The sequence below is a fragment of the Pyxicephalus adspersus genome, chromosome 10, assembly GCF_032062135.1.
Source record: "Pyxicephalus adspersus chromosome 10, UCB_Pads_2.0, whole genome shotgun sequence".
NCBI lineage: Eukaryota > Metazoa > Chordata > Amphibia > Anura > Pyxicephalidae > Pyxicephalus > Pyxicephalus adspersus.
Genome location: NC_092867.1, coordinates 20,579,651 through 20,592,672, shown reverse-complemented (window position 1 = coordinate 20,592,672; position 13,022 = coordinate 20,579,651). Strand labels below are relative to the sequence as shown.

At 36.8% G+C, this 13,022-nt stretch overlaps 1 protein-coding gene across 2 annotated transcripts in view; it reads right to left on the bottom strand.

Annotated features, from left to right (window-relative positions):
- Positions 1–6,102: 6,102 nt before the first annotated feature.
- Positions 6,103–13,022, bottom strand: part of GABRP (gamma-aminobutyric acid type A receptor subunit pi) — a 55,058-nt gene continuing 48,138 nt past the window's right edge. The window contains exons 9-10 of one of the 2 annotated variants that reach the window (XM_072424232.1): positions 12,205–12,398; positions 6,103–8,669 (exon numbers count right to left, since the gene is read on the bottom strand). In XM_072424232.1, the coding sequence (XP_072280333.1) occupies positions 8,403–8,669; positions 12,205–12,398 (461 nt within the window). In that variant the 3' untranslated portion in view covers positions 6,103–8,402. Of the gene's footprint in view, positions 8,673–12,204; positions 12,399–13,022 lie in introns of both variants that reach the window. The other variant, XM_072424230.1, reaches the window with a different exon arrangement.

The window sequence follows — 13,022 nt, the reverse complement described above, 5'->3', positions numbered from 1 at the left end:
GAAAGGTAGAACATTCATCAACTTTTTATTGCCACATTTAGGAGTGTCTCTGCTTACTACCTGTCTTTTTCACAAGTGGCAGATATATTGGGAAATGAGGGTCAGTCCCTACATTTCCTGTCTATTTCACAGGTTTTAAATAGAGGAGGGAATTAGTGGAAATTACTTAATGGGGACACAGACAGTAATAAGACATTTTCTGGTAGCTGGCGATAATGGTATAGAACCCCTTACCACTTATGTTCTGGCCTTGTGATTGGTGTGAGAACAGGATGAAAAAGTATTTAGACTTAAACAATGTTAATGTAAAAGTTTAATCCAAAGTGTTTATTTTATATGGCATTTTGTCTTATAATGAGCTGAGTGATTGAAGAGTGGGAAGAAGATGACATCTGTAGGTTAAACTGTGACTTGCAGCTCAACTGCTGGATTGTACAATCACCAAATCCTAATATATGTTTAAACTTGTTTCCATTGTACAGCAAATGTTGTGATTCCTTATTAGTAGAAGTTCAAATTAATTTTGTGACCATTATGTTGCAGATAAACTTTATAATTAGCATTAATAACTTGGAAAGCTTTTGGCAATGAAATAATTGATATAAAATCTGGCCACAGGTATTAGAAGGTGGCTATATTTGTAGAATTCATAGATTAATGTATGTAGGTGTCACACAACCTATTTATTCATATCAATTTATTGCAGTCACCACTAACTTTATTTGGAAACTATATCTTTTTCTCTATAATCAGTAAGGACGTGTTTGCAAGTTAGATAATGCCCACAGACATTTAGAATATTGCTCAGGATCATACAAGCTGGAGCTGGCTTTCTTTGGATTCTAATCATTTTTGGTACTCCTGGAAAGCTGCCTTGAAGTGGAACTTTCATTAAAAAAAAAAAATTACCAATTTGAAAAAACTCAATTTGTGTAAAGAGAGTCTCCCTCTCTTGGCTTCTCTCTTCTTTCCAGGGCTCTCTGTTCCACCATCTACTTTCTTTAGGGTTCCTGATATTTACCGATCATTCACTGTGCAGAAGCAAGTTTGGGTGATGTGTCTTTCTCCAAATGTAAAAAAACAGGTGCCAATCTCACATTGCCTTTTTACTTTTTAGAAAAGCCGCTGATAAGGCACCCACTGCTTCCTGGGATATGTGACAAAAGTATCCCAGAAAGCTAAAGATAGGAGAGGGAACGTTATTAAAAAAAAAGTAAAAAAAAAGAAAGAATAAGAAAAACTTTACATAATGTTGAAAGTGTGATGATAGGTCCACTTTAGGGGTTTTTCCAATACTGGGCAAAAAAAAACAAAACAAAAACCTATCAACAGCTGTTGGTTCTCACCAACACAACTTTTTTTTAATTGCAATTAGTGTTGCTAATAGACAGCGCTGCTACATTCCTGCTTCGCCACCACACAGTGAGCTGGAACTACCCTAACAAGCACACCAAAAGAAATCAAAAGCATGATGTAAGATATATACCTTGTTTACCCAAAAACAAAAAATATGGTGTGCTTTAGGAATCATCAACAGGTTTGGTAGGTAAGATTACCATCCATAAATTACCCTTAAAATTATTGAGTACTTACACAATATATTGAAGTGCAGAATATGTCTGATTTCCTTTCAACGCTCCCTAATGCATAGTGTGGTAATAGATGTATTAGACCAAGGGCCACAAAGTGCACAAATGTTCACCTCAAATGTCTAGTACTGTTTTCCCATTCAATTGAGAAGATACCCCAATGGTTCTTCAACACAGGGCCACCATCAGATTTCTGGGCACCATACCAGGTATATTTTCTGGGCCCCTTTTTTATGTTCTAGCATTGTAAAAGTCAAAGGCTTACGATAGGAGCCCAGTACAGAAGTTCTCCTTGTCCCCCCACTGATGGCAGCCCTGCTCCAACATATGCACTAGTGCTGAACATCACCAATTTTACCCCAAGGCCGGTGAGCTTTTGTTTTAAGTATCATAGACAGGTATCCATGGCCTAGGTGGGGATAATTTGTGAGTTGCCATTCTGTAGTTGCAACCTCTTGATTACAAATAAACAGCAATTTGTACCAAAACTATTCAGATTTAAAGTCTATAGAGCATTTCAAAATTCTCTTCTTCAGACTTATTTTTACAACCTGCTATAAATTATTTTTAGTTTGCTATTATTAGTAGTAATATTTCATTCTTATACATGCCTCGCCTAACGAGTCAAAACAAATGGCTTTTATCCTGTGGTTACACCAACCACTTCATGCCTTATGGCTGGGGTTAGTTTTGTTTAACCAGCTTTATTTAAAGATTTTGTTGTTGTATGTATTGTCTACAAATTGTGTACATTAGAGTTTTTTTCAAAGTTCTTTTCTTGAAAATATAATTCTCAGAGATCAACGAACTGCCTGTTGCACATTTTAAAAAAATCTTTTCTGTGTGACATGAATACTTTTATAATAATGCTGTTTGTTTTGTTAATTCACATAAGTTCAATTTATATATACCTTGACTGCTGGCAGATAAATACATTTAAAGCACAAAAGGTTTTAGTAATATTTTTTTTACATTGCATTGTGATGCTGTGAATATTTTCTTCTTAGGTTTTGTCCAATTCCTCACCAATCTTTTCATATAGGGCCCCGTAAGTTAAACGCAGCCTTTCTGTAATAAACCCAAATAAATTTGGGTGTCAAAGAAAAGCTGTTGTAAGCAGTTTTTGTAGCAATTAACTAAGGTATACTGTGTAAGGAAGGAGGGCTTTGAGAGCGGTAACCATCAAACTAAGTAGTCTACATGCATAGCCCTCTTGCCGAAAATAGATGTAGCTTAAGTCTGCTATAAGGATAGAAACAGGGAACGGCTATCACTGTAACCTGTCATCTGTAATCAAGTGAATAAATTTATCTTGTGTATTATTACACTGGTACTGTGATCAGAGACCTAATACACAATATGAGCTGTTTCCTTGTGGTCAAATTCAAATGCAATTGAGATGAAGAGTGCATGGAGATCACTTTGAGAACATATCATTACATTTTGAGATCAAATGTTAAAACCGTTTAGGAGGAGAGAAAGATCACAAAATATAAGCTAAGAAAGGTGCACTATTGTTATCATCAAACCTTTATGGCAGTCTGATTTAAAGCGGAACTAAAGTGAAAACAAAAAAAACACTTTCCTTTAATCCCACAGGTCCTTCGATGGCACTGGTCCTTCCCGCAATCCAGTCCTGCGTTGTCCAGGAATTCCTCCTCACTGAGGAAGCACCGGTCTCCGCCATCTTTAATCTTCTCTTCCGTCTTCTTCGTGTCTTCTTGGCACGTCACCTGATCTTGCACTGTGCAAGTGCGAGATCGAGATTGGAGAAGCCAATCTCACTAGACTTGCTTGAGATTGGCATCTCTTTCCCTTAACAGAAAAAAATGGCTTCTGCAAATGTCTGAGATTAGGGCAGAAGGAGCAACCAGAGCCTCCCGGGATGTGTGACGTAGATATCCTGGGAGGCTCTGCGCTCCCATTCAGTCTTGATCACCTTGGCAGAAAAAAAAGGGTGAAAATGTTGAGTTTAGGTACGCTTTAAAATATCCCACGGCATGCAGCAGACTGAAGGCATCATCTCTATGCAAAGTATTCAAAGTATGCAAAATTCAAGGACTGCATTGCTTTTTTTTAAAGATTTAAAGGTTGTATATTTGTTGTATATTGTGAAACATCAGGACATTTTTACATACATCGATTAATTGGTCCACTGTAATTCTTTAATAACTCCCACACATTACAGGGTTTTAGCTAGATGTAAATAGGTGTTTCATGGTTCTAAACAAAACCACACAGTGATAGAGTAGATTTTTTTCTGCAAGTACTTGCTTTTAGAAGTTTTTCTCATATACAAAGTTGCTTGTTGAAAATTGAGTTTACAGAAGGCGTACTGACAGTATTTGAAGGTCATTAAGATCAGCAATCCTATCCTACCCCAACTCTGAAATATATAGCTTCTATCTGACCTCTGCCCAATGGATGGCTATAAAGATTGGTTTTGATATATGTCTGAAGTACAGGTTTAGAGCTTAAAGCTTACAGTCAGCAGTTTCTTTTAAATGAGAAAAGACAGAAGTGCATCTTCCTATTTTGTTTTCTTTGTACTTTTCCGGAAAATCTATAGCAGTTGTGTCTTGAATCAGACTGCCACATAGGTTTGATAGCAATATTAATGTGTCTTTCTTAGCTTATCCTTTGTGAAGTAAATAGCTAGAGAAAGATACCCAGGGATGCCATAATGTTAAAGTTAAAAGTGGAATTTCAGACTTCAGAACAACAAATTGTGTATGAATATATTGTTTATTGCAAAGTTTATCAAACTTTTAAACTTGGGGAGACCTTAAAAAATAACTTTCAGTTCCTAGGGAGCTCCTGCTGTAATTACTATATTCACAGCTCACAGTACATTGGTGTGGTGGTCAGTGGAAAGAAGGCCTCTTTCATTGCTGGCCATTGAGAAGAATTTCATACTTACAGATCATTGATGTCACCCAAAAAAATCACTGGTGTTGTAAGGCACTTACCTGCCCAGCGAGCCCGTGGCATCCTTGGTGATTGCAGGCAGCGAGGAAGACGCTGCTGCAGTGGTCAGCATGGTCGAGGCTGCTGCCCTGCTCGCAGCACATCTCTCTCTGCCGGCGGAGGGAACTACTGTTCTGCCAGGCCGCATCCCCAGCACTCCTGCGGACATGCAAAGTAGGGCGCGTCCCAGGGGTGCTGTGGGAAGAGGTGCGCACGCTTCCATGCGTGCCTCTTGTACCCCCTGGGGGCGAGGCACTCGGCTGCCTTATCGCGGGGCAGGACATAGTTTGAATTCCCTGCGGCCGATTCAGTTCAGTCGTCCTCCAATCAAATGGCGCCAGGTGGTGCAAGATCATTGGGCACTCTGGCCAAGGGGAAACTGTCCTGAACACCATTGCCCACTATAAGCCTTTGTGTGTACAGTGTACTTGAGTGCATTCTCTGGGTTGGTTCATTTTAACCTGTTGTGTCATTACCAATAGCAACCCGGTCTGATATCTGATTCTGCCTGAACTCTGCCTGCCCTGACCTTGGATTGTTTCTGACTAATCTTGCCTGCTGCCTGCCCTGACCTCGGATTGTTCCTGACCTGCCTTTGCCTTATCCATCTGTACCACACTTATCGGACTAATCTTCTGTGAATGCCTTGTTTTATGACCACGCAATAAAGCTTGATAAAAGGTTTCCTGGAGTTGGCTGAGGTTTGTGTGCCCAGGCGCATTACAGGTGTCAGTACTAACTGACCTGAGAGGCACACATTGCTCAAGGAACCCCTAGCAACTTTTGGGGGAACCCTGTTTTTTTAGATATACAGGTTGTGTATTTGTGTAATATGGCTGCCTAATGATATAACGTGGTTACCATCCTCTATGTTAAATGTGATTAAGGCACAAAGCTAACACACAGATAAAAAAAAAAAATATATATATATATATATATATATATATATATATATAAATATTCGTTTTTTTCTCTGCTGCACTTAGGTTCCACATAAAGAAGGTCTTACCTCTTCTCTAAACTGTGATGGACTAATCTGTACACTCCTCCGGTATACTTGTTGTTAGCATATGAGCAATGCGGTACAACTGATTGTACAACAGATTGGCTGCTTGCACTGCTTCTCCCTTGTCTAAATCTGTTGTAGACTGCATTGCAAAACTCTGGTTAAATTCAGGTACATACACTTAAATAAATGTAATGTTGTACTTCCTTTACCATGTAATGCTACGTAATGTATTAAGGAATACCAAGGTGTGTATAACTGCGTTGATTTCTATCTACCAGATTTAAAGGGGAACCACCAGAGCAAGATATATATTTATATATATGGAAAATAAAAAAACAGTCACAAAAAAATGATTTGTAGGTAAATGATACATTACCATTATGTGTATTGGCTGAAATGCTGTATAATCTACTATAAAATAAATGAGCTTTACAGCACAGCAAACTTTTGCCTAGATAAATAACAAAAAACTTAAATAAAAGTAACAAATAATTTAAAGTATAAAAAAAATACAAACTCAGTGTAATAAGTATATCCAATGCTGTATTATTAATGCAATAAGTTATAAGTACATACAAATAAAAATGTATATTACAATTATTGGTGTATATACAGTACATGAACATTAAATAATCCAACCTAAGGAGTTACTCATTACTGAAAGTCATTTTACTTGCAAAGACAGATGCAGGGGAGAAGGTTCCACTTCTTTCAGTAAATAAATACATCCTAATAAATATGCTATGTACATTACAGATAATTGGTGCCTGTCTTTTGTTACTATATATATATATATATATATATATATATATATATATATATATGTAGACAGGCATATTGTGGTTGGAGCACTGGAATACAGCCTATGCATTCACCGGATGACATTACACAGGCACTACATGAGGCACACAAATAAATACCCTGGGTGTCTATAGCACAAATGTCAGCATTAAAATAACTTCCCTTTGACTAAAACTAGCTTTCATTTATTTTATAATATTATGTTTGGTGCATTTTAATGGAAGTCAATTTTGTGATTTTATAGTGTCCGTGCTGTAGAATAAACAGTAGCATGAAAACAGCTGCATAAATGCCAATATCAGGACAGCTGGCATTTGGTTTAAACAATTATGTGTTTGTTTTCATCAGGAAAACTGTTATTGGGATGCTTCTGGTATATAGATTTATGCAAGGCTTATATAGAAAAGTTTGTGACTTTCTTGGGTGCCCACACTGTACATTGCACAGATCCTAATTGCATGGCACAATAGGCATCATCCAAGGGTTGGAGTCTATCCATAGAACAGCAGGGTTGACCATACTGTGAATATGTTATTAAAATGGGTTTTGTTGTACATTTATTCTTTACCTTAAAGGCTTCTGTGAATGTAAAATAAGTTAAACCAAAACCTCAGTTTGGGTTGTGTTGTACATATTACTGACAATTATTGGTGGCATTGACAGGGCATTGGTGGTGTTGTTTAATAGTTATTAGGCGCCTAAGGATCCTACAATATAACCAGCTTTCCTCTACTGCCCTAGACAAAGCTGATATTCTCAACTGTTTTTGTTAACCCCTGAGTAACCCCTAAAATATTTTTCAGGTCTTGGAAAACCCCTGCTAAAACCAGTTTAATGGGGGTCAATGAGAAAAAGCCTCTTACATTGGCAGCCATTGCAAAGTTGCAGTTGTCCCTGCATTTGTTGCTCGAATATAACTTTTATGAACAACTAAAAACATAATTAGTCATGCAAGTGGCTCTATCAAGTGGTGTTGGGCTCGATACTATGGAGCCATCATCAAATGGGAGGTCAATCAGCCACAGCTCATGGACCCCCTTAACAACTTCTGGAGGAACCCTGGGATTCCATGCAACCCTGGTTAAAAATGGCTGATTTAAAGGGTAATATATAGGTTTCAGGTCCACAATATTTCATGTGTATATGTTTTATAGTATTGAAACTACTTTTTATATTACTATTGCTACATTTTAGATGTTGTTTTATCATTTTTTTTCTATCTCCTGTATTAATATATATATTTTTTTTTATAAATAAACATGTAATACATGACAATGGATTCCCAGAGTACTGTAAGATAGCTAAACCGACTAAACTGCAATGTCTGCATCCCTTGTGACAGACTCATCTGTTATGATCTGCTTGTTTGATTAAACCTTTTAACGGGGACAAGTCAATACTGATGAGCAGAACTTGTCTGGGAGTAAACTACAGTCTTTACAGCAGGGAGAATTTTAGGAAAATGTGAAAACAAGCCTGCTGACTCAAAGGCAGAACGTATAAATTAAATAAGCTTTTTTCTCACATTAAAAAAGTAAATATATTTTGTAACATGTATTTATCTAGCCCTGACTATGATAAATAAAGCAATTATATACAAAAAATTTACATCCCCTAAAAATATTAAGTAAATTATAAGGACCACTTGGTTATTATCAGCAATATATGATGGAATCTTTAATAATTTGTTGACACAAATTTGAGAAGTTTATTGGAGGACCCTGGCGTACACTGGTAAACCCTAATTTTGTTTTCCAATGATTACAAACCCCTAAATATATAACAAGGAGAAGCTTAGTTGTGAAACCTTGTACTGGCAAAATGGATGGAGGATACAAAATCACCAAGGTGGTCCAACATTATGGAATTCTCCAATGACATTAAATGTTTAGATATTGACAGCTAAGTGGGCACTTTATGTTTAAACCAATTTCCTGTCCAGTATCGTGTTCATGTGGCTCCAGGATATTTTGGGGATCGAGCAAAATTCCTTGCCTGTTATTGCCATCCCATTGATTGATATTAGACAAACCAGTCTAGAAATACAGATAGTACACCCAGTAAAAAACATTCACTATCATAAAGCTCAGGGGAAAGGAGAGTCTGGAATAATTGTCTATTTGATGAGGGTTTTCAACTTGGAAGCAATAGAAAATGCACAGAATTCTCTTTATTGTGGATGAGGTAGTGCGGCTGCTTTGGCTTTTCACTTTTCTGTTACTGACTACTTCGCTTTGGGTATTTTCTCCACTGGAAACAGCTGCAATGGTTCCATTCATATCCATCTCCTCTTCTTCAAAGTCCTTCTGTCAAACAATAAAAAGAAGGAAAAGGCATTATTGTTGTATTTTTAAGCCATAAAGGTCAATAAAGGCCATAAAAACCCAATTGTCCTAAGTCTATGAGGTAATGGGGTGCCAACATAAAGGCTAGTTTTCCCCATAAGGGTGAGCGTTATGGCAGGATGTGAAAAGCACAAAGGTCAATATAACATACCAGACCCATGATTTGCCCATTCAGCACAAATTGTTTTTTTTACCCCCACCCAGCAACATATACTCATCTATTAATTTATTCCTATACAGGTAGTTCCCAGGTTACATATGAGATAGGTACTGTAGGTTTCTTCTTATGTTGAATTTGCATGTAAGTCGGAACAGGTACATTATTTTAATAAATGCAATTAGGACAGATGTTTGTCCCAACATATTACTTAACAGCGTGTTGTCAGTTACTGTATAAAATACTGTGGGGTAATCACAAACAAACAAAAAAAAAACTATTAAGAGCCTAGACATTCATTAACTTCTGGAGCAAGCTGTGCTTTGATATGAAAAAAGGAAACAACTGCAGAGTTGGTCTTGGTCATTAAAGAGTTACAAGAGGTTGCAGAAAAGCAAAATACTACTTCTGCAATTCATGAAAACCACCCCCCTCCCCCCATCAAGCCTCCATCCTGCAAACGAACGAGCAGGGAAGCCCCGTTCATATCTAGGGGTTGCCCGTATGTCAGATGTTCTTAACTCGGGGACTACCTGTACTGTTCTCTTCTGTTGCAAGGAGTGAACCCATTATAGCATGTGAGTCACTACCCTTATCCTCATATAACAGAGCTGGTACATAATCATTCGTCCAGTGCTTTCACATAGCAGAAGACTTCCTCTTCCCCTATGTGAAATCTCTAATTTAAAGCATCTCAGAGCTTACACAGTTTCTTTCCCTGCTCTCGATGGCAAGGAAGCAAAGGAAAAGTGAGCATTTGCTGCTTGCACAAGTCAGATGTAAACTTTTTGTTTTACCAAGAATGAGGCAGCATAATAATAATATAATAATATAATAATAATGTATTGATAATAAGAATGATAAGTAAATCTTTGCCAACGATTAAAATCTTATAGTGAGTTGGCGTTAGGTTGGGGTACAATTTTCCTTTAATACTCTACATCAATAAGATAATGCCAGAATTGCTCACTTTGACAGGTTCCTGTTTCAAGAACATTAACAAGTTAAGCAAAGTTTTATCCAATTTTAAAAAAGTTCCTACATTCAAGTGAGTAAAAAAAAGGTAACCGTGTCTAGTATATAACTGGAAGGAAAAGCTTCTAAGGAAAAAGACAATTCAGTTCACTGACAAGCAAAGTACAAAGCCTACTGTGGTTTTCACAGAGCAGTTATTGTTCTGAGAGGCAGAAAATGAGCAATTATTTTTAGGAGGCTCTCACTAAGATGTTGATCTTTACACTTGTTCTTGACTGTATTAATTAAGATTATAAAATATATAGAAGGGTAATAAAGCGTAGAAGTAAACCATTGTGCAGTGGTGAGGAACAATTCACACAGCTGCCAGTAGATTTAGTTTCATGGTTTGGGAGTAGTATATATTAAAAAGCACAGTAACAGTTTCAAAGCAGAAATTAAAGTTCTGTATTCATAGATAATAAAGAATACCCACATCTTACTTTTTTTGCAGAATGCCCTGTAACCATAATGAACCGTGTGTTTCCAGATAGCTGGCACAGCACGACCACTATAAGGTGACTATGGTGGACCTGAACTCAGAATGTAAAGATTTGCTGTCTTATAAGGAATATATAAAAAAGGTCATTTTTGCCTAAGCATTTCCTATAAACAATCATTTGCCTTGAATTCTTCGTGGAATAAAGCAATGCAACTTATGACATTTGGCAGTCCTAAAGCATGTCTTGCCTGTAACTTATAACTGTATATCTTACAGTGTGAGATCATCTAAAGTTTTGTGCATCTAACTGCTGATCTTTTATGAACAAAGAATGAGATTTGGGGAGGTTACTATTACTATTCTCAATGTTCTCCTGAAAGCTTGCTGGAGAATAAGCTGTACCTGATCTTCTGCTGTGCATGTATCTACCTACCTCTGCAAAAATTATTTTGTGGATCTGTTCTTTCCCCATCTCACCTGCAGCCTTTTTTACGCAATGTCAGAAGAACATTTTCAGACTACAAATAGGTAGCAATCTAGCCTTTGCAATACTAGGTCTAAGGTTCAAATCTCAGCCAGAACACTATCTGCATGAAGTTTGCAGGTTTTCATGAAGTTTGCAGGTGTTTGCGTGGGTTTCCTCCCACAATCCAAAAAAATGCAGTTAGGTTAATTGGCTTACCTCAAAAAAAATGACTTTAAACTCTGTTAAAGACATATGACTATGGTAGGGACATTAGATTGTGCGCCCCTTTGAGGGACAACTATTGATATGGTTATGGACTTGTACAGCGCTCCGTAATATTTTGGCGCTATATAAATGCTATGTAATAATAATAATATAAATAACCCTAAAGTGACCATATCCCTAATCCCTGTGCAACAAAAACTTTGTAAATATTCAATGCATCAATAACATTGTTCATACATTATATACCACATGATTGTACCTTTAGGTTTTCCTATACAGTGTAAAATATTGACAAACCTAAACATTCTATCCAGTTAGTAATAAATCAGGCAGGACCTAATGCTACATAGTTAATAAAAAATCTAAAAGATTTTGTACAGTCAGATTGTATACTGGAAAAGTGTCCAGTAGGAAGTGCCATTAATCATATACAATTTGTAAAGTTCCCAAGTACTCCACCCTTAAATCCGAGTGGCACTAAAACTTAAACAATTATATAAAAATGTGATAATAAAGAGCTCTTGGGTGATCAAATTTTTATTCCTAATACTACAAGCAGATAAAACAGAGAGTGCTCATTAAATTTATGATTAATTGGGAAGGCGTGCGAAAACAGAATCCATTATTCATACATAAAATACAAAATATTAGCACTCTGATAACTAACAAAAGTTACCTAAATTCTTCCACTTTCCAATATTTCTGTAAATCAAAAGTTTGCAAAAAGTTTTTCAAAGGCATGTGGATCTCTCCCCATTTCTACCCATCTGGAAATGGATGGTTTGACAAGTTAGGGGTGAAGGAACTTGCAAGGACTCCACAAAGACTAGATCTCAGCTTGACAGGTCACCTCCAGGATGAATTGGAACACAGATTGTGGGCCAGTGTGTCTTGTCCAATACAAGTATTGACCTTGCAAATGCTTATTGGAATGAATGGGCATGCATTCATACAGACAGTCTCCAAAATACTTCTGAAGGCCATCTTAAGAAATGGAGGAGACTGTTATAACCACAGAGGGAAAGGGCGATGGTGGACATCATATTAGTGGTCATGGTATGAGATGTCCTACAAGCTCAAAAAGATGTGGACCACACATGTTAGGCCATATACTGTATTTAGGAAAGTCATACACCTGATCTGTAACATAGTTAATTAAAGTATAAAAGTATTGCCGATAATATATTACCTGGGCTAGTTTCTTTTGATCTGGACGATGAAGAGTACAAAAATGTGCAATTGCATACTCTAGAAGCGCACCAAATATAAAGCTGAAGCAAATTCCAAGATAGACATCAATGGCTTTTATAAAACAGTTGGCATTGGGGAGAGATGTCCTGGCACCCATCATGAGTGTGGTCATTGTAAGAACAGTAGTCACCCCTACAGAAATCATAAAACACAAGTGTAACACATCAACATTTACACTGATAGTTAATGATACATTATAAACATAAGCTATTTATAAGCTAAATTCAAGGCAGATTTTTAATAACACGACAATAAATAAGATTAGTTTTTAAATGCAACTACTATGAATACTTGAATTTAAATCAATTATAGCCTCTTTAAAACCCTTTGTGTAGACGCATTGAATTGACAGGAATAACAACTTAGGTGATTCCCAAATACAGATAACAATAAATTAATGATATTTTCATAGGCAGTGATATGAGCATAAGCAAATGCAGACACAGAAAGGTTCAAAGTGTGCCAAAGCACAAGGACCCTGGACCCTCCCCAGCCAGGCTATGTATTCCACTGAACATGAGTAATGATGGCAGAAGATCACTGCTTACAGATCTGAATCTACTAATACTGACAATTGTCACTGAAGGAAATCAAAGTAATCTAAAATATTTTTTCACTATATGCTCAGCTTGAAGTGCTCAGGTTTGTGACAGATTTACTTTAAAATGCCAGTATCTGCTATGCTGTTATATTAATAGATTGCCTCTTTAAGCATAAACATTGATTTAAATATTGATGGTAAATGCTAGCCTAAGG